General features: G+C 48.7%; 1 protein-coding gene across 2 annotated transcripts; it reads right to left on the bottom strand.

Moving 5' to 3' along the window:
* FAM69C (family with sequence similarity 69 member C) lies at positions 958 to 19,503 on the bottom strand. Of its 2 annotated transcripts, none has more exons than XM_021099166.1 (4): positions 19,114 to 19,503; positions 13,063 to 13,743; positions 8,252 to 8,416; positions 958 to 3,526 (listed from the first exon to the last, which is right to left on the bottom strand). In XM_021099166.1, exons 1-4 carry the CDS (start codon positions 19,309 to 19,311, stop codon positions 3,323 to 3,325), a joined length of 1,248 nt encoding a protein of 415 aa, XP_020954825.1. In that variant the 5' UTR covers positions 19,312 to 19,503; the 3' UTR covers positions 958 to 3,322. The 2 variants fall into 2 exon arrangements, with proteins under 2 accessions (XP_020954825.1, XP_020954821.1); XM_021099162.1 differs by lacking the exon at positions 19,114 to 19,503 and adding an exon at positions 16,893 to 19,089.

Below are 20,438 nucleotides of genomic sequence, written 5' to 3'. Positions count from 1 at the left end.
TAGGATTTCTCATGGAACTTCACTTCAGCAATCTGTAAGAAGAATGAAATAGCATCTGCTGGAAAAACACAAGGAGTGGGAGTAAGGCCAAAGTCAGGTAATCAGGGCCTTCAACACAGATTTCAGAACCCAAAAGGCGGGACAGATCTGTATGTTATGAGCCACAGTGGCATGTGTTCACCTAAACTGTAGGTGCCAGCACAGTAAACATTACCATTTCTCTATAAGGTCATTGGTTTCAGAAATTTCCAGCCTAACTCTCCCATCCCGGCTGCACGAAGAATAGCTTCCATATAAAGTTTTAAAAATAGCTATACCTCCAATAATTTAACATCCTGGGCATTTGTCCCTTGTGTTCCCAGATGGTTGGTGCTAAACATGGGGGGAGGACCCATGGGAGGCAAGCCTAGAGGACTTCTCAGAGGTGGCATATCTGTGATCTGCTAGCTACTCGCTTCCTGTGAGGAGATAAGAATTGAAAAGAGGGTTAAAAACATCTGTGGCCATGTGACATTGCCAAGATGTCCACCCCTTGTGGACCAGTTCCAGGTCTCATGTGGTCATAGCCCTTGGCCTGCAGTTCCTACAATTTCTGTGTAGTTAAGGTTTGTCATCTATAATCCAAGAGGGCATAAAATCTGGAGTCATTTCATCAAAATATTTTAAACATAATTTATCAAGATAAATTATGAAAATTGACTTCTGGTGAGGGATTGGAGATGAACTAAACATTTGCTTTAATTTGGAGAAAACTTTAAAAGGAATACTCTGTACTTGCTGAGCTCACTTTATAATATCTTTTTCGAGTCCCATCAACACACTTCTGAGCATGTTCTATCTACTATGTGTGCTATTAAAACAAAACAAAAATCATTTAGGCAGACTTTTTCCCCTACAAGTTGGGTGGATGTTCAATCAGATAAGCAAAAAACAATCTCACTTATATTAAAAATATTAAATACAGATACCATGTTTGTTTATTATATAAAAGCAGTATTTTGCAAGAGTTTGAAAACTGAAAAAAACAAAAACAAGAACAGAATTTGACCGCAGTCTAAGAGACTGCCTTAGATGAATTCTCCAGGCAGGATGGGAAAGGGGCATGGGGTGTATGTGTGAGAGAGAGACAGAGATAGAGACAGATAGGGAGAAGGGTAGTCAGACACAGGGGAAGGAATAAACTGCTCTCTTCAATAAAAATGCTATTGTGTTGGGTAATTACATATTGCACAGCCTCCATAACAAGCATAAACATTTGTTTCCATTTTAGTTGAAATGAAAAGGAATCTTTTCCCTTTGCTGCCTGGAAGGTTAGCTCAGACCAAGGCCAAGGAAGGGCTGTAATCCCAGGTTAACCACAGGAGACCCATTTGCCCTCACAATGCAAAAACCAACTGTTTAAAGGCACAGACAGCAAAGCCCCTATGCCTCCTGCCCTCCCCCAGCCTCTGTTTCACACCTGCCTTAGAGGAACCTGACCAGAGGGTCTTGAGGTTCGGTAAGACCCTCACCACTACAGACACAACCTCACGTAGCACATCTTGGGAGAAACGGAGCCTCTGCCCAGCATACAGAAGCCAAGTCTCTTCTTTAAGAATCTAATCCAGGCCTCGGTGGCACATTTTAGTTTACTTTTTTTTTTTTTTTCTTCCTTTTCAAGGCCGCACCCATGACAAATGGAAGTTCCCAGGTCAGGTGTCGAATCGGAGCTGCAGCTGCTGGCCTATACCACAGCCACAACAACTCCGGACCCAAGCCGCATCTGTGACCTATACCACAGCTCACTAGCTATGCTGGATCCTTAACTCACTGAGCAGGGCCAGGGATCAAACCCGCATCCTCATGGATACTAATTGGGTTCTTAACCTGCTGAGCCACAGCAGGAACTCCTTAATTTATTTCTGCCACAAAAGTGACTAACATGAGTTTTTTTTCCTAATATTAGGCAAAGCGAGTTATTCATATATATGTTTAGAGGGGGCCCTGGATGAAATTCATAGTCATGTGGATAATGCCAGTGGTGATGGGGGGGGAGGGGTCCTTCCCCCCCAGTGTTGAGAAGTCACTAACTTAGAAATGGGGGGCCTTAGAGGATGCTCTGCCTCAGACGTGCTTCCTGCCGGTGAGTAGAGGTGCAGACAGATGCACAGCCAGGAAATGCAGCTGAACAAGCACAAGTGGGCAGTTTCCCCTTCCCTGCATCAGAAAGGGGCTAGGCAAGGACAGAGAAATACTTAGAATTTGTCCATTTGTAATATTTTAAGACTTCAGATTAGTTTGTCTCCTATTCATAAGCCAACAGAATTCCTTATCCACTCCTTGCGCCTTTCTAGGTTTTCCTTAAGGATGGCCTGTGGTTGTTTGCTGAGCTCTCGCTGCCCCAGGATGTGGACTAGAACCGGAACCTCCATCGAAGTAGGCAGAGGTCTAGCCGGCTCCACAGGGATCTACCTGCTTGACCAGGGGAGTGACCAGCATGTGGTTTCCTCCCTTTTGGTCTCTTGCAGGAGAGGGTCTTTGGGAACCCCCTGGAAGCAAATATGCCAACCTGTGAGGAGCCACCTGTGGCCTGGTCTCCACTCAACCCACAGAGAGGGGCTGGTCATCACCCTGCCCTGAGGCCCAATCACCAGGCCCTGGCTCCACCTTGGAACTCCTAAGCCTGCCACCCCTGCTAGGAAGTAAGAGGTACTGGGATAAATACTTATTACACTTAACAGTCCTGAAAATCCATGCATTCTTCAAAAAAACAAAACAAAACTATACGCCAACACACTGGCCATTACAAATTACATGTCCCGAAGATTAGACTTGTTTCATTGTACTCAACTCCAGGAGAAAGGCGACTCTTCTTGGCAACCGAGGCCTGGTCCCAGCAGACACGCCGGAGGAAGCACCTTCCCTGCTCGGAAGCGCAGCGCCTCCCACACAGGGGCACACAGTCAGGCACACTCACACACCTGCACACCTCTCACAGGTGCACTCTCACCCTCACTCACGCGCACTCGCCCTCACATACACTCACTTGCCCTTGCGCACACACGTGCACGCACACTCTGGCACTCGGGCAGGTCCTTAGGGGCCCGGCTGCAACTCTTGCTCACACACAGCTGCTGCGCCCCACCCCCCATGTCACTTCCAAAGAGTGAGAGGTCAGAGAGCGGCGGTGGCTTCACAGCAGAGGAATCAAGCCGGGAGAGGAGGAAGGCCGCGGGGATCCGCTCCTCACACGGTGTCCGAGACGGGGGCTTCCCGAGCCTGGACTCACTCCTCTCTTGACGCGGGACCACTTTCCAGAGGAGCCTCCGAGAGGCCAGAGCGGCTATTGATCCTCCTCCTGTAGCTCCCGCAGCGCGGCCTGGAGGAGGTGCCGAAGCTTCCAGAACACGCGGGGCGCCGCCGCCTGGGTCCCGGGGGCCGCGCACTCCTGCACCGCCTCCCGCAGCTGCAGCCGAAGAGGCAGGGAGATGGCGGGGCTGCTGGGCGCGGAGGAGAACCAGTGGCGGAATATCTTGTCACAGACGACCTGGGGGCAGAGGGAACTGTTAGGCCAGGCCAGCAGGTCTCCCTGCTCCCCCTGCGCCCCGCAACCCCTACCAGGTCTCCTGGAGACCCGTGGCCTCCCGCCGGGACCCTTAGCCGCCTCCGGGGGCGGTGAAGATGCCCTTCCCAGCCTCAGGGCCCGTGGGGATGGCCTGGGCTACACTCGGAAAGGACAGGAGACCCTGCCGAGAGTAAAGAGCAGAAAGTCACAGGCGGGAACTGCTGGGTAAGGAGTGGGCCCTGGTTAGGCTTGAGACCGCCAGCCCATCGGTCACCATGCTCCTGAGCCTTATGTAGGTGGCAGTGATCATCACCTGGCCAGGCTGTGCTGAAGGTCGGAGGACGCGATGGTGAGAAGGAGCAGCAAATGTGATAGTATTTTGAGGCTCGCTGCAGAAAAGGTACATTGGAAGGAAAAGCTGCAGAGGAGCCTTTGAGATGTGCTATTTTAGGAGAAAAATCAAGCCGCTATCTCACCGCCTTTCATTCTCATTGGGTATGGAATTGACTAATGCAGAGATCTCATTACATTCTCAACTTAAATGTGCTGTTTTACAGCGTTCAGAGTTTCCTCCTTCTTGGGAGGGCTGGACTGAGAGCTGCATAGTTAATATGCTGCTCTATTTTTCTACTTCACAGTTTACATTAGACATTTAACAAATGGGTCAGTTTTATAGAGCTGCTGTTTCATAGAGATAAATAACTTGAACTTCTCTTTCCCAACTCCTGCAAGGATGAGGATTCTATTTAAAAACAAATTATCTCCTTTTTTGAGTTGATAATACATTTCTAGGTGCAAAACTTGAAAATGTCCCAAAAGGTAGACTGTAATCTTGTCTCCATCCCACTCCTGACAGCCAGACACTCAGCTCCTGGCCCTGAGAGGCAACCACTTCCTTGAAAGTCCTTAGGGAGAATTTATGCATATATATGCATTTCCTTGTTCTTTTACTTTTACACAGATGGGAGTATATTACCCACACTATTCTATAGCCTCAGTTTCCATTTAACCAGATACCAGAGAGAGCCTTCCAAATCAATTCTGATAAGGATATTCCATTTGTTTTAATAGCTGTACCTTGAACATGTAACTTTATCATAAATTATTTAGCTAGGTCCCTGTTGGTGGAAATTTAGGTTCTTCACTAACTTTTGCTATTATGAAAAATGCTGCAGTAAATATCTTGCAGATATGTCATTTTCATTTTCATGTGACTGGATTTCTAGAAATGAAACTTCTGGGCCAAGGGGTATGTGCATTTTTTTTTGTTTTAATAGATATTGCCAGACTGACCCCATGAAAGCTGTATGGAGTTACACTCTCACAGCAGTGTTTGACAAGAATGCTTCCCCCATGCCCTCAACATGTGTGTTGTCTTTCATTTTTGCCAGCTGATGGATGAAAATGGATTAATTCGTGTTGTTCTTATCAGTCAAGTTGAAAGTATTTGTGCTCTCTTTTTAGTGAAGTTTTTAGTTAAGTTGATATACTTTGCCCACATTTCTTTAGACTGCTGGCCTTTTTCATATTGATTTGTAACTGCTTTTTATATATCAAGGACATTAGCTTCTTGCTTAGGTTGGTTTCCTGGGGAGCAGACTATAAGATGGACGTTTGCATGCAAGGATTTATTGAGGGGCATTCCCAGGAACTATCTTTCCATAGAACTGAGGGGGAAGGTAACTTCTGGTGCCAGAATGGTCTACAGAGTTTTTCCTTATAGAGGCCAGGGGACTGGGCTTTGCATTTCCCCTCTCCCCGACTGACCAGTCACTAGACACTGCTTTTGGGATGTGGGGTAACCGTGGTGAAGAATCCCAGGTGGGCCAGAGACGATCCTGGGGGACTCTGAGTCTCAGCACCTGGGGAATAAGAGCCACCTCTGTCCTCTACTCTGTCTGTAAGACTAATTGCAAGTATTTTGCCAATTTTCTCACTTAATTTTTAAATTTGCTTATACCTCTTATAATTTTGTTTTGGTTTTGCCATGTGGATTTTTTTAAAGATGATTAAATTTGTCAGTTGTACTTCTTATAGCCTCTGAGCTTAGTTCTGTAATTAGAAAGGCCTTCCAAGCTCTAGGATAATATTTTTAATTCTCTCTTTTTTTTTTTCTGGAACATTTAGGATTTCATTTTTTAAAATGTAAATTTTTGTACCATCTGGAGTTTCATTTGATATAAGGGGTGAAACAGGAGTTAATTTGATTATTTGTTGTTTCCAAACACCCACTTTACCAGTACCACTCACTGTATAACCCAGCTTCCCTTCCACTTGCCTGAAAGGCTATCTTTATCACATACTAGATGCCTATATGGCATTAGGTCTATTCCTGCAACTTTAAAAAATTCTGTTCCTTTGATCTGTTAATTGATGCAGGGCAGGTTTTTTTTGGTTTTGTTTTTGAGTAAAAGTTTAAGTTATGAAAGTAATACATACAACTGTAGAAAATTTATAAAATATAGGAAAAAATGGGAGTTCCTTGTGGCACAGCAGGTTAAGGATCTGTCTCTGCAGTGGCTTGAGTTGCTGCTGTGGTATGGGTTCTATCCCTGATCTGGAAACTTCCACATACCTCAGACACAGGCAAAACAAGGCATTTTTTCACTTCCTGAATGCTTCATATTTTCTCATATCCTTAAGGAAGCATAATTTCATTTCTAGTTCTTTGCTTAAAGGCAGTAATCAGATATGTGTACAAATGAACTTGCACAGCTAAAAAGAGTGAATATTTCTAACAGTCACCTACCCTCCAGAGAGATGTAGAGTTTTAGAATCATGTTAACAATATAGACACTTATTTATTTCCCTGAAGCCTCACCTATTAATTAATAGCATTTTAACAACTATTTCCAATAGTTAAAAGTAAAAAAAAAAAAAATTATTATTGCTGGGGTTTTTTGTTTGTTTGTTTTTTGAGGTGTTTGTTGTTGTTGTTGTTGTTATTTTGGCCGTACCCATGGCATATGGAAGTTTCTGAACCAGGGATCAAACCCAAGCCTCAGCAGCAACCTGAACCACCACAGAGACAATACTGGATCCTGAAACCTGCTACACCACAGCAAGAACTCCTATTATTGCTGGGGTCTTTTCTTTTTTCTTCTTTTTTTTTTTTTCTTTTTATAGCTATACCTGTGACACATGAAAGTTCCTGGGCTAGGGGTTGGATTGGAGCTGCAGCTGCAGGCCTACGCCACAGCCACAGCAATACCAGATCCGAGCCACATTTGTGAACTATGCTGCAGGTTGTGGCAACACTGCATCCTTAACCCACTGAGTGAGGCCAGGGATTGAACCCGAATCTTCACAAAGACAATGCCAAGTCCTTAACCTGCTGAGACACAATAGGAATTTCCATTATTGCTGGTTTCGAATTCACATGTCTTTGAATAGTAAAATTAAATATTTTCCAGATTCTCTGGCCATCTGCATTTTATCTCCTGTGTATTTGTTACATGTTCTCTTGCCAGTTTTATATGTTTGTGCTTCTTGCCTCTTAACGGTTCTGTGAAAGCCCTTTATATATTAAGGATATAACTGAGTCCCCCACTGTGCTGCAGAGGGCAGGTGTTAACATTCCCACTTTGTGGAATGAGGTCCCGGGGAGGTTGACGCTCTAGCAGAAACATCTTGTTCTCATAGTTGAAGAAGAATGACTGCACTGCAGACTCTCAGAGCCTCTGGGTCCAAGTTAAGTTAAAGAAGCTGCGATGCAGGGCTGCCAAGACCACATCACCTCAGGGCTTCCGACCTGGTCCAGGACCTCCAGGTTAACCACAGCTGTCCAGGTCTCCCAGGTCAGTCCTCTGTGGTGGCATGACGTGCCTCTAGGCTCTGGCCTGCTCTAAGTCTGTATCACAGGTCTACACTGGGGATAATTGGTCTTACGGGCTGGAGGACTGTGGGGAGGAACAGACTGCACGGAGGTGAGACTGGGAGTGGACTGGATAGGAGGATAAAAAGTAGAAAAGTTGAGGCTAGAGCTTAGATCAGCAGTGGTGGAGGTGAGCCCAGCTTCCTGCCATGACCTCTTCTTGGTTGTAATCAGCCCCTGTGAGCTCGTGCTCATCCACACACACCTGAGCGTCTGGAGTGAGGCCAGGAGCAGACAGCTTCTGCCCAAAGAAGGGAGATGCCTTTCTACTGCTGGGGTCTTCAGCTCTGTACCTGGGTCTTACTAACTCCAGACTGGATCTGAGAGCTGGATCTCTGGTCTCCTGGACGTGGGATGCTCACTTTCTCCCTCTGTTAACCACCCACTAGCCCTAAGCCCTCACCTGTCAGGACTTTGATGTCTGCCCAGCATCTCTGATTTGGCCAGTTTTCAGGACTGCTTTGCCCCCTTTCCATTCTTATCCTTGGTGGATCAGCCTCTGGGTGCTCACTGTGTATGTGTGTAGATTCAGAAATTAGACCCAGAGAGAAGAGCTACCCAAGCGCCCTGTAGCTGCTGGGGAGCACAGTCACAGCTGTGCTGGGGACACCGTGCATTAGCCCATGGGGTCCCTTGACCAACAACCCTGCGGTAGACAGCAAAAAGCAAAAGACCCCCTTCTCCCACTTCCCCTGCCTACTGCACACACTGAGCCCAGGTGGCAGGGAATGGGTGCCAGCCTTCACTACATCACCGGGCAGACGGAGGTAGCCAGAGAGAACAGGGCCCCCTATACAGGACAGGGACCCCACTGGTTTGGCAGCATTGCTCACCTGCAGGTTGCTGTTGGCTCTCTGAGCTCCACACCTGTGTACTTGCAAATCACACTTTGAAAAACAGTCAAAGAAATTGCAGTCTTCATCTCTCGTACAGTTCTGCTCAAGAATTTCCCTCATTTTAGGTTCAAAAAAGGCCATGTCTACGTCAATAGCCACCACCTAAAAAAAAAAAAAGGAAAAAATAGCCACCACCTAAAATAGAAACAGCACATGGCTATCTGCAGTCAGATCCTTAACCCAGTGAGAAGCTGGCTCACTGGGTTAAGGATCTAACTGCAGCAGCTTGGGTCTCTGCAGAGATGCGGGTTTGATCCCTGGCCCACGCAGTGGGTTAAGGATCCAGCATTGCCTCAGCTGTGGCTCAGATTCAATCCCTAGCCTGGGAACTTACACCTTCATATGCCACAGGTGCAGCCAAAAAAAAAAGAGGACCCCTTCTTAGCTAAGCAGAGAGGGAGCCTGTGCAGCACCCCCATTTCCATTTGTGGGTGCAGGTGTCCCACAGGTGTGTGGGTGCACAAAACTCTTCCAGCGGGGAAAAGGAGCCAGGCTGTGCTGGGGACACACAGACTGGCACAGACTGTACTTAAAGACTTTAACTGCAAAAAATACCTTTGTTGTTACTAATGAAAGCCTAGAATTCGGAACTAGTATCACTCTTCCTCTTTAAAATTTTTCTCATATTTAAAAGTTGAATCTCTGAAATATCTTAAGAATGATTTTCCCTCCATTGCTTTATCACTGTGATTTCTGACATTCAAGACTCAGAAATATAAAAGCTGTTAGACACAGCTAATCTATCCCTGTGAATATAAGCAACAAAAAGAAACCTCATTCAAGGAGCATGTTGTGGGTGCGATGGATCCACCTTGTCTATTTATGGCCTGTTACCTGAGTGGACTGGTTTCCAGCTGATGGGGAAGTGGCAGAGCCAAAGTTCTCAAAGTAGAGTTGATACCTATGGACCCTGATCCAACAGCATCAAAAACTAAGTCCCACTGTCAGCATGAAAACAACCCCCTAGAACTTCAGATTTATCTTCCTGGCTTCAAAACCAGAAAAAAATAACATCTAAATTATGCAGATTTTCCTCCACCACCTGAATTAAAAAAAATAAATAAATTTTAAAAAAGAGCAGGAGTTCCCGTCGTGGCGCAGTGGTTAACGAATCCAACTAGGAACCATGAGGTTGCGGGTTCGGTCCCCGCACTTGCTCAGTGGGTTAACGATCCAGCGTTGCCGTGAGCTGTGGTGTAGGTTGCAGACGTGACTCGGATCCAGTGTTGCTGTGGCTCTGGCGTAGGCCGGTGGCTGCAGCTCCGATTCAACCCCTAGCCTGGGAACCTCCATATGCCGCGGGAGCGGTCCAAGAAATAGCAAAAAAAGAAAAAAAAAAAAAAAAGAGCAAAAACCTGGACTCTGCCCAAATCAAGCAGTGTATAGCTTCAAGGTATTAAAGAGCTATTAGAAGACTTGATGAATTTGCTGGAGTCTGTGGCACTTCACAAGCCTTCACAGGTCAACCTCTAATTATTAGCCCCCTCCCTTTGGTAGCACCTCAAAAAAGGGTTCATTTTCTTCTCAATGTTATGAGAGTTGTGAGGCACTTCCCAGGCTGTTATCTTTGTTTTTTCTTCAGGGTTCATACAGGAAGGCAATAAAGTTTCTTGGAGATTATTCAGTAAAGCAGAGGAGAGAAAATAATTTATTTCAAAATATGTAGAGACTAATGACAATAAAGAACAGGGAACATTTTTCCTATTTAAGAGCTTTGCCAAATGACTAATTCAGGCATCACAAACAGAAATGATCATTTTAATCAATTTCTTCCTATCTCATTACTTAGCCAAAAAAAAAAAGCTCATTTCATTATTTATACTGGTTAATACACCAAAAATGTATTAGGCTATGCTAATAAGTCTCTTGTCTTGCATAATTTATTTTTGGGGCTGCAAGATCCTTCTCTTCTTTCAATAGTTCCTTGCTGTCTCCCCAGCTTCCCTAGGACCCCTGGTGGAATTTCAGCTCCCTGATACATCTCTCTTCCATCTCCCAGGAAGAGCCAAATTTATTTTTTAATTTTTGGTGATGATGTAGAATGGATTGCAGCTACTGTAAGCATAACTCTATGAACCTAAAATAAGAACAGTAACAAAATGAACAGAAAAACCTGTGTGGGGTTTCTTAGATAACATCAGGAGAATCATAAAATTCTTCCTGCACAAAATTACCTAACTTGCATCATCTTTAGACTTGGCATCAGATTAAAAAGGATTAGTAAGGATTATTTCATTCTCCACTAAAAATTGTGCCTCCTGAATAGGAAACATTATCTGTTTGAAAAGAGCACTTGCTGGCAATAGTTTGGGAGCATGAAGTAAGGATGTTTTCCTGGTTCGTTTGCAGCCACTGGACAAATTCTCAAGACCTGCGAAGGGGACCTGGAGAAAGTGAGTGACTGTGAGTCATGAATTCTTAGCTGTCTGTCACCTGAAGGACACAACCTCCTTCCACCTGGGCAACACCACAGCCTGGGCCAAAGGGGGGCCTACTTGCTGGTCCCTTAGCTTGCAAGTTCTCACAGTAAGCACGCATCAGCATCACCTGGAGGGCTTGCTTTTAAAACACAGACAGCTACATCCCACTCCCTGTTGCAGACTTGGTGTGGGAGGCTGGGTGGAGTCAAAGAATTTGCATTTCTAACAGCTTCTCCGGTGATGCTGATGCTGGTTTTCACTTAAAAGTTGTGAAATCATAGGTAAAACTCACTTTGTGAACCTCAATGTCTGTAAGAAAGGTCAGTAATGCTGGGGTGGCACAGGGGAATCCTTTGTCCTTCCCTCCCAGTCTCACAAGCAAGTGCTTGGGCAGAGGGAAGGGCCCAAGGGCTCCAGCACCAGGGCCCACAGCGTTCAGGGCTGTCAGAGTTTCATGGAACAAATATTTCATGCCTGTTGTGTTCAGGATCCCGGAAGGCACAATTCCAGTGGACATAAGGCAGGGAGGTCCCATGTTGCCCCCTCCTGGGGAAGACGTGTCAGCCCCACTGGCTTCCTCAAGCCTTTCCTGGGAATCCAGCCCAGTTAGCCTCTCAGTGCCCTCAGCTTCGTCGCACCTGTTGAGTTCCTCACACACACTCCATGACCTTTCTGGATGAGCAGACACGATCAAATGATGAAAGGAACTGGCCACAGCCTTGGCTCTTTGGACAGCACACCTCCTCTCCCAGGGCCTAAGGTGGCCATGTCCCCCAGATGGCCTTCATGTTCAATATCTAATCCCCCTGCTCACCATGGAGGGAAGCCTTCGACAGGATCTCAGCTCTAAGCAATAAGCTAAGTGAGTCTGGGATCCCTCCCACTCATAGCTCCTCTGGAGGGGTTGAGCGGAGTCCAGGGTACTGCAGGCAAGGTTGAGTGCCTTCAAAACTCATGCCAGCACATGGACCCTCCTGGAACTGCCCAGAACCTCTCCACTATTTCCCTTCCGCACTTGGAGCCTCTCAGCCTCTCTGGGCAAGCTGGAACAGTGCGTAAGGACAAAGCAGTTCTGGGAGGATGCTGTATTGCCTTTCACAGTGACAGAGACTTGATTGTGGAGAAGTGGTGGCAAGTGTCACTTTCTAGATTTCAGGCTCTTTTAAGAAGGCATTCCTGTGCAATCTGCCATGGAAGCCCATGGCTGGCAGTATTAGTATCTTCCTTTTTTCCCTTAATGTTTTTAACTATGATGAAGAGCGTAAAGAGCCACAATGACCAGCCTACTGAGGTGGCGGGAGGAAAGCTAGCCCTTTTATGTGAGAGTAAGGAGTAACTCACTGCAGCAGAGGAGTGACCCCATGCAATGACCGGTGATGCCTGTAGTGTTCATCTGAGATGCCAGCTTCCCTTAGCTGCAGGAACCTGGGCGGGGATCGTATAGTGAAACACTGAAGTCCTCCTGCTGCTGTTCTCCACCTCAGGTAATTCTTTGTACACCTGTACTGCCTGGAGTGGGACATAAAACTCATATGCCTTCTGCAGAGCAGTGCAGAGGCTGACATGTCCCCTGGGCAGTTTTCCCATGGGGGAGGCACCAGGCCTCCACGTGTCCCTGTCGAAATTTTACTCACGGAAGCGAAGCTAACTGCAGCCTCTTTCTTCTCTCAGGGAAGAACGTATTAGAAAAAGTTGCCCATCATCACTGAAAACAGTGTCCCCACTGGGTGTTTGTACAAGAGCCCCTAAAGGCCATCCTTCCTGAGGCTCCTCAACTCCTGAAGTTTGTTTTCTACACAAAGAAAGAGGTTGCTTTCAAATTAGCTCTACGAAGGTGCTAAGAAGAGTGCTTTGGAGAAACCTGAACAACCTCAAGGAAGACAAAATGCCTCATGCTCCTGTTCCTGGGGTGGCAGGTACCTGTGTCCTTTGCATTCTCTCAGGCACCCTCACAGGCTTGACAGGTTGGAGTTGTCCTAGGCTAGAAGGTTCATAAACCCTCTTGTTTATGAACACTCAGACCTGGAGTTCCCGTCATGGCTCAGCGGAAACGAATCCGACTAGGAACCATGAGGTTGCAAGTTTGATCCCTGACCTCGCTTAGTGGGTTAAGGATCAGGCTGTGAGCTGTGGTATAGGTCGCAGACGTGGCTCGGATCTGGCATGGCTGTGGTGTAGACCAGCAGCTACAGCTCTGATTGGACCCTTAGCCTGGGAACCTCCATATGCCGCTGATGCAGCGCTAAAAAGAAAGGAAAAAAAAAAATGAACACTCAGACTTGACATCCATCCTACACATGATAAACATGTGTCCCCAGTGTCACTCACCGTGAAGTCATTCCTGATGGCAAAGTTTTCGGGTTTGATGTCACAGAGGTGCAGGCGGTGGGAAAAGTCGTGGTCGAAATGGCTGACCATGTCCAAGAAGCTGAGTGCCACGCCGCTGACTGCCCGGGCCTGGCCCCGGCCTCCCTGGGACACACCGTCCAGGGGGAAGAGGGCCCGGTGGCGGGGGCTGCCTGCAGCCAGATGCTCCACAGCATAGAAATGGCCGCAGGAACCTAGCACAGGCGGGGCGTGCGGGCTGAGGCCGCGCAGCAGGCTGAGCAGGACAAACTCCTCCTGCTGCAGCAGCGCCCACAGGCTGGCCAGCTGGCCCCGCAGCCGGGGGCCCGGCCACCCCAGCCCCAGGTGCCCCAGACTGCCGTTGGCCAGCTCCAGGCCCAGCGCGCTCTTGACCTCCCCCACCACCAGTGGGAGGAGCTCTGCCTCTGAGAACCCCCGGCTGCTGTCCTCATCTTCAGGCTGGTCATCCAGGAGGCCAAGTGGTGGGAAGCTGGAGAAGGCCTCCTCCTTGGACTTGAGGACCACAGGCCGGCCGCGCCAGTCAGCCTGCAGCACCTTCTTGCCCCGCTCATAGTAAAGGCAGCGCTGGTACCTCAGCCGGCCCGCCACACACAGGTCCTCGCAGAGGTCGCCCCCAAGTGCACCGCCCAGGTAGTCGCGGCACTGGAAGGAAGGGGAAAGTCAGTCACACTGGGCCAGGGAGGGGTTGGCCTGAAAGGGCATGGGCTGGTCCCTGTACCCAGGTGCTCCTGGCAGCTGTGGAGAGAACCCTAAGGATGATGAACCACAGGGCTGCTTGGGTCGGAGAGGAACACTGAAGTGAGGGACTTGAAAGAGTCTCATGGTTGTTTCCCCATCAGGCCTTAGGAAGCAGGCCTCCCATCCAGCTGGGTGATGCGGGCAAAGGCCTTTGCATGGGATTCAGTTTCCACCACTGTCAGTGAAGGACTTGGCAAGGCCAGTGGTTCTCAACTCTTGGCCTCATCTCAGGGTCACCTGGAAAGCCTTTAACCTCCAGCCAAGTGCAGCTCGGCCTGACTTCAGGAGGTGCAGTCCCAGTGACCAAAGGAATGACCCTCCCTTCAGGCCTGTTCTCCAAGCCCATGGTTTTTGACGGGAAGTGGTGTGGCTGTAAGGCCCGCAGGCTCTGGGAGGATGGTAGGGTTGGAGAGCCCCCCACAGGAAACAGGAGCTAGAATAGGCCTTGTGGCTGGTGGTGGGGAGGCACCAGGGTCACCCTTCAGAAGAGGCCCCGTAGGGTAAGTTCTGGAAGTGAAGGGAGTGTTTGGTTGCTGGCAGTGGGGAAGAAGGAAGGCACCCAGGGACCCTCGGATGGGAACTTCTCCTAAACTTCAGGCCCTCAGGCCCTCATGCTACATGGGGAATGGGGTGACCCCACCACCACCACCACACTACAAACATGCCTCCTGAGAGGATAGTGCAGCTAGGCTCTGCCCTTTGGATGCTAGTGTGGGAGCCGGAGACACTGGCGTGAAACCCATTGAAGAGGAGAAATATTATTCTCTTCTCTTTTAGGAAACCTAAACCTCTAGACCCATTTTTATTAGGGGTTGAGCATATTTTCTAACTCCATCTGTTTCCCCAACCAAAGCATCTTTCTTCCATACAGGCAGCTACCATAGGTGATGCCCCAGGTTTCTGACATAACTTTCCGTGGTCCAGGTATGTCATTTGTCATAGGAGATAGTTTATACTAAAGCAAACTATGCACAGAGCTGTTCTTTGTCATCATCCTTTATGATGAAGTGTTTCTGACCTATCAGTTCCTACTCTTCTGATATGGAATGTAAAATCTGTCCACTGTAGCTCTTTGGGTTACCAGTGTTGGAGCGAGTCTGCAGGATCTTTTTGCATGCCTCTGCCTGCTACACTCAGAGAAAGACTTAGCTCAGCATTTAAATGACAGTAAGTTTAAAGTACAAATTACAAGTTTACAAGCCAATTAAAAATTGTCACATTGGAAACAATAGTGAAGTTGTTTTATTAGCAGCATGTCCTATTGAGGTAGCTAATTTTTTTTAACTCAATAGAAGTGGTTTATATACTTTAACTCCATTAAAAAAAAAATCACTTTTCAAGAGTTCTTGTCATGGCTCAGTGGTTAATGAACCCAACTAGTATCCATGAAGACTTAGGGTTTGATCCCTGGCCTTGCTCAGTGGGTTAAGGATCCAGAGCTGCCGTGAGCTGTGGTGTAGATTGCAGATGCGGCTGGGATCCCACATTGCTGTGGCTGTGGTGTAGACCGGCAGCTACAGCTCTGACCCAACCCCTACCCTGGGAACCTCCATATGCCGAGGGTGCGGCCCTAAAAAGACAGAAAAAAAAAAATCACTTTTCTCTGAATATGAGGAGGGCTCAGCTGCCAGTATGAGGCACATTTCTGTACCCAAATTGGTGTGCATACAAAATCTACAGGTATCAGATTTTAAAATACAGTGGAGGAAAAAAAAGTTAAAGTCTCATTAACTGGTATTTTTTCATTAATGAAACTCACAGTGGATTCATATTTCTTGTAGATTACTAACACACACTCCCAGCGATTCCTATAGGACGTGTTCTTAGCGGTGGTTACTTAGAACCTCTCTGGCTTGTATCACGGTTCTTAGACAAAAACAAAACCTGTCCCCTCTAGTCTGGGAAACCGGTGACAGGGTCTCAGAGGTCATGTCTTAGGGCTGGGTTTTCTTTTGTGTGTTTGTTTTTGTCTTTAAAGAGCATTAAGTTCCCGTGTGGTTAGCAACGTTCACATCTCACAATGGAGTTCTTCCAGGGCAGTCCTTCTGCAGGCATTGCAGAGTCTCAGAGCGGTTGGCCAGGCCACTATGCAACCCTTAGTGTATGGATGTTACAGTCACAGCCAAAGCACTCAGGAAAATAGCAGCAGCATCGTTACCTGCTGTAAACTCATTCTGGGTATGTGCCCTGTTTGCTGTAGTCCCTCTGCGGCCTTAGGTTTCTATCAGAACAAAGAAAGATCATGCTGCTCTATTAAAAAGAAATCACTGATGTAGGCAACTACATTAAGTCACTTTGAGACCTCACTAGCCAAAAGGGAGTTAAACCTTTTGAATAACAGAGTCTGTGGGAATCTTTTTGAGATGCTTTGACAGTGATGTGCTATGGAAGGGTTAAGAATGCCCACTTGTTACTTAGGGTTTTTCAGTCATGGAAAAGCCAATTACTAACATGGGGTCTCTACTTGCAGAGTCACATCCTGGCCCCATGACACAGTAACTATGAATCCTAACAAATTACTTCACCTCTCTTGGTTTCACCATCTGTGAAATGGGGAGAGCAGAAGCACTGCCTCAGAGGTTCTCTGGGATTAAAGGAAATGACACATGTGAAACTACTCAGCACAGAGCTTGCCCAGAGCTAGTGTCCCCCCTACTGCTGTGGGAAGTGCTCGGCCTGCAGAACCGGAAGTCGGGCTTGTAGATGGGATCAGGCCCAACGGTCCTCGGCCTGGCACAGCCTCCTGACACAGTTCCCTGGAAATGGGGCTCTAGACACCTCTCAGGATGTCTTGATTATGCAGTGTACTAAAAAGCCACAGTAAAGAGGAGGGCTGCTGTCTGCCTAGAAAATTCCAAAGCTGGAAGACCCTGGGCTTGACCCTGGAACCATTCCAGTTGGCTCTTCCAACTCCCCATCTTGAGTGTGGAGTGTGGTGGGCCCCTCTGGAAGTGGGGTGAGGCTGAGGGCCACCAGGTGCGACTGACTCCCAGCTCCTAACCAGCCCCTCAACTTTATTACAAATTCCCCCGCAGGCCAGCAGTGCCACCTACCTGGTGGGAGGGCCCAGCCACACTCAAGAGGTTTACCACCATTCTCTTGGCTCTGCCGCCGGAGAGAAGGGCTCCCTCGGGCTCAGCTGCACTCCTTCGGTGCCCTGCTATTCAGAGTGAAAGCTAATGAGAGTCTGGAGGCCAGTCAGAAAAATAACAGCCAGTTTTATTATTAAGGATAAAAGCCAGGCAGAATGAATTCAGAGTGCTCGGGAGCTGAGAGACAGAGGCTTGATTCAGTCCTGGGAGGCCACAATGCCACAATACCAGCCTCTGCGTGGCAGCCAGGGCCCAGCAGAGTCTGGGATGTGGAGACTGGGGTCCTATTCATACCTCAGTCTAGTTCACAGTGTCCTGGGTAAAAGGGAGCCACGGGACTGTAGGGGGCTCCCATCGGCAAATGCAGAATGGAGAGGGTAGAGAGGGAAGTCAGATCTGAACATGGCGAGAGAAACAGCTGCTTCAGACGGAGCCTCCAAATGATGCTCCCCAAAGTCAGTCACTGAGGCCATGTCACATGGACCTCAGGCAGACAGACATGGCACTTCAAATCATTTGTTCTTTTGGCAGCAGGAGAGATTGAGAGCCTTCAGAGGCAGAACCTATCTCTTCAGCTTTATGTCAGACTAAAAAAGGCCCAGATGGCTGGCATGGGAGATATACTGGTAAAGCCTCCAAACAGAATTGGTTTTAATTTATGAGCTGGAATGCTGGAAAAGTTATGATTAGCAATTACTTAAGTTACATTAGGCTATTTCATTTCCATTAGGCCTCCTCTCACTGAACCAAAGGTAAAAAACAGGGTTTGTTTTTCTATTTTTCTATTTTTCTATTTTAATCTAAAAGACTATTATTTTTGTAAATGGGTAGTCCATCCTTAACAAACTATTAATTCTTACTATAATTAGTCAGTCTCCCTAAAATAGAGGGAAATAAACTTTATCAGTGAAAGGAATTTTTAGATGAGTTACTGAGAAATACAATGAGCTCCTTCAACTTAAAGAAAACTTGGCAGAACTTCAGTGTAACAGTGAATAGATAGATTGATAGACGGATGATAGATGATTGATAGACAGGATGGAGGGAATGGATGAATGAATGTCTCACCAACATTATCAATTCATCAGGCCATGTCAGACTCAGGGAAAATGATTTGGTTTAGCTTGTCCATTTCATCTCATTTCTTTAATTTTTTCAATGTCACTTAAAAAAATAATCATTTACTTGAAAGCCTTTATGTTACCACGTTTTGAAAAACTTACAATTTCAAAAAGCTCACCCATATGTAAGCAATTGGACTGAAAACTTCCCATGCATTTCTTGAAGATTTCTCAGAAAAGAGATCACCCTTCACACCAAGTGCTCAGATGGTCACTATTTTAGGAAGTGAATAATCACTTAATGTAACTGCAATGGCTGGTACCTTAACTTTTCTCAGCCTTCCTTTTAGGAATTCCTACTTCTATCAAAGTCTCTTAATGCATCTAATCTCTAGAACCTAACAGAGCAACTAAGGAGCAGCCAAGGTTCGAATCAACTAGTGCGCATCTGGGGCCCAGTATTTCTTTCTCTCCCCTAATTACCAGGCTCAGGTAAGCAGCGCTCAGGCCTCCCCTGTTAGGAAGCCGTTAGGGCCCCAGGGCCTCGCGCTCCGCTCGCCTGAATGCATTCTGTCTTGGGTCCCACACACCGCTCCGGGAAAAGGGGTGGGGGGGGCGAGGCTTTGGGGTGCAGGGAGGCTCCACTAGCCGTCTGCATGGGCTTAGCAAGGTGTAGCCGAGGTTAGAATGACCGATCAGAGGCTGAGCAAGAGAACGGGACCCCAGAGGCAGAGGCGTGGTCCCCATCCTGCCCAAGGCTTCACTGGGCCGGACCCGGAGCCCGCAGTCCGAGTCGGGGGACTCTGACCAGACCGGCAAAACTTCTTTAGGAGCGAGGGCTCGGGGACGGCGGGAGAACAGTCTGGCAAGAAAACTCTTGGGACAAAGGACCAACTTGGGCGAAATGGGGAAAGGCATCCCCCCGCGCACAGAGTACTCCTGGACAGAGTACCGTACTGAAGACCGGGTGGTGCGCGTCGGGCATTCCACGCACGGTGTTGGACCGCCCTCTCCCCGTGGATCCATGGCCGCGCCCGAGTCCCCGGCTCCCGGGGCCCGCGGAGGAGCCCACTTCTGCCTCAAGGGTGCGCGGCGCGAGGCAGAGCGGCGGCAGGACCTACCAGCGCGGCCAGGATGCGCCGGCTCTTCTCGTCTGTGCAGCGCTCGGAGAGGACGCCCGGGTGCATGCGGAGCAGCAGCGCGGCCGCCAGCACCCAGCCCGCGGTCCACGCGGCGCAAGCCAGCAGCGCGCCCAGCCTACACCGCCCACGCAGCCCGCACCTCCCGGGCCGGCCCCGCGCGTTCAACCCCCGGGCCATGATCAGACCACCTCGCCCGCCCGCGACCCGCGCCCAGCGCTCGCGTCTGAGCTTGGCGTCTCTGCGGCCCGGTGGCTGGGCGGGGGAGGGGACGCAAAGGAGAGTCAGCGCGAGGGGATGGGAGGAGAGGCCTCCGGGTCTCAGACGCCTGTCCTGTCCTGCGGGTGGGGTGGGGTGTCCCACAACCCGCACCCGCCCAAGCACCTAGGAGCCAGGGGGGTGCCCGGGCTTGGGACGCCCTGCCGCATCCACTGCACCCCGTCGCCATTTCCACTTTTTCTTTTATTGCACCTTTCCCCTAAGAAAACCACCTCCCCTCTTGAACAGAATCAGAGTAGATTCAGTCGCGTCCTCTCCCCCCCCCCCCCCCCCGGTTTTAAACTCCTGGCTTCTCCGTCGCGCTCTTCTTTAATTCAGACAAGCTCTCGCCCCTTCTCCGGGCGGCTGCTCAGGGCCCCGGCACTCTGTCCCTTTACACCTTAGACCCCTGGATGCTCTGGGCTGCGGTTCTGTCCCCCAACTCATATTTACCTCTCTTCTAGGGCCCTCCCTCCTCTTTGTCGGCCCCTACTCGGGTCTCCTCCGAGCATTCCCCAGGGTGAGATCTGAATCCGCGGTCCAGGACAGTCTGAGAATGTCGTGACGACCCCCGCTTTCCCTTCCCAGGCAGCTCCGGAATCCAACCGCCGTCGCCTGGGCCGCCAAAAAGTCCAGGGCATCTTTTCCAGGGGGAAAAAAAGCACCGCACTTTTTAAAAGTTTTCCTTACCCCTGCCGAGGAGAAGTTGTTCACTGAATGTATCTAAATTTGTGTTATGTGTATTTGTAACCCATCCTTTGATAATCAGTCGCAGTCGACATATAAAATAGGCAGGCGCCCTGGCCAAGAGAGCAGTCCCTGGTTCTTGCCAGCCCTCCCCACCCCACCCCAGCTCTTCTCCGATCCCTAAAAGCATTGCTCCCCTAAAGAGAGAGCCCTGGGCGGGTGAACTGTCACAGCTGAAGGCCTCTGAAAGCTGCCTCGCCCCAGAGGCTCCTGCATTCACTCAACAAAAGCTTATTCAAAGCCTATTATACAGCCTGCCCATCCCAGACGCCCTACCTGACTGCCCTCTGCCAAAATTTCAC

Source organism: Sus scrofa, chromosome 1 (genome assembly GCF_000003025.6).
Source record: "Sus scrofa isolate TJ Tabasco breed Duroc chromosome 1, Sscrofa11.1, whole genome shotgun sequence".
Taxonomy (NCBI): domain Eukaryota; kingdom Metazoa; phylum Chordata; class Mammalia; order Artiodactyla; family Suidae; genus Sus; species Sus scrofa.
This window is presented reverse-complemented; position numbering and strand designations above follow the sequence as displayed.

Excerpts from the sequence above, each read along its gene's own strand:
- FAM69C (XM_021099166.1), bottom strand. The coding sequence starts at position 19,311 with ATGGCCCGGGGGTTGAACGCGCGGGGCCGGCCCGGGAGGTGCGGGCTG. Across the intron at positions 13,744-19,113 it reads GGCGCATCCTGGCCGCGCTG|TGCCGCGACTACCTGGGCGG; the intron begins GTAGGTCCTGCC and ends CCTTCCTTCCAG. Across the intron at positions 8,417-13,062 it reads CCATCAGGAATGACTTCACG|GTGGTGGCTATTGACGTAGA; the intron begins GTGAGTGACACT and ends TTTTTTTTTTAG.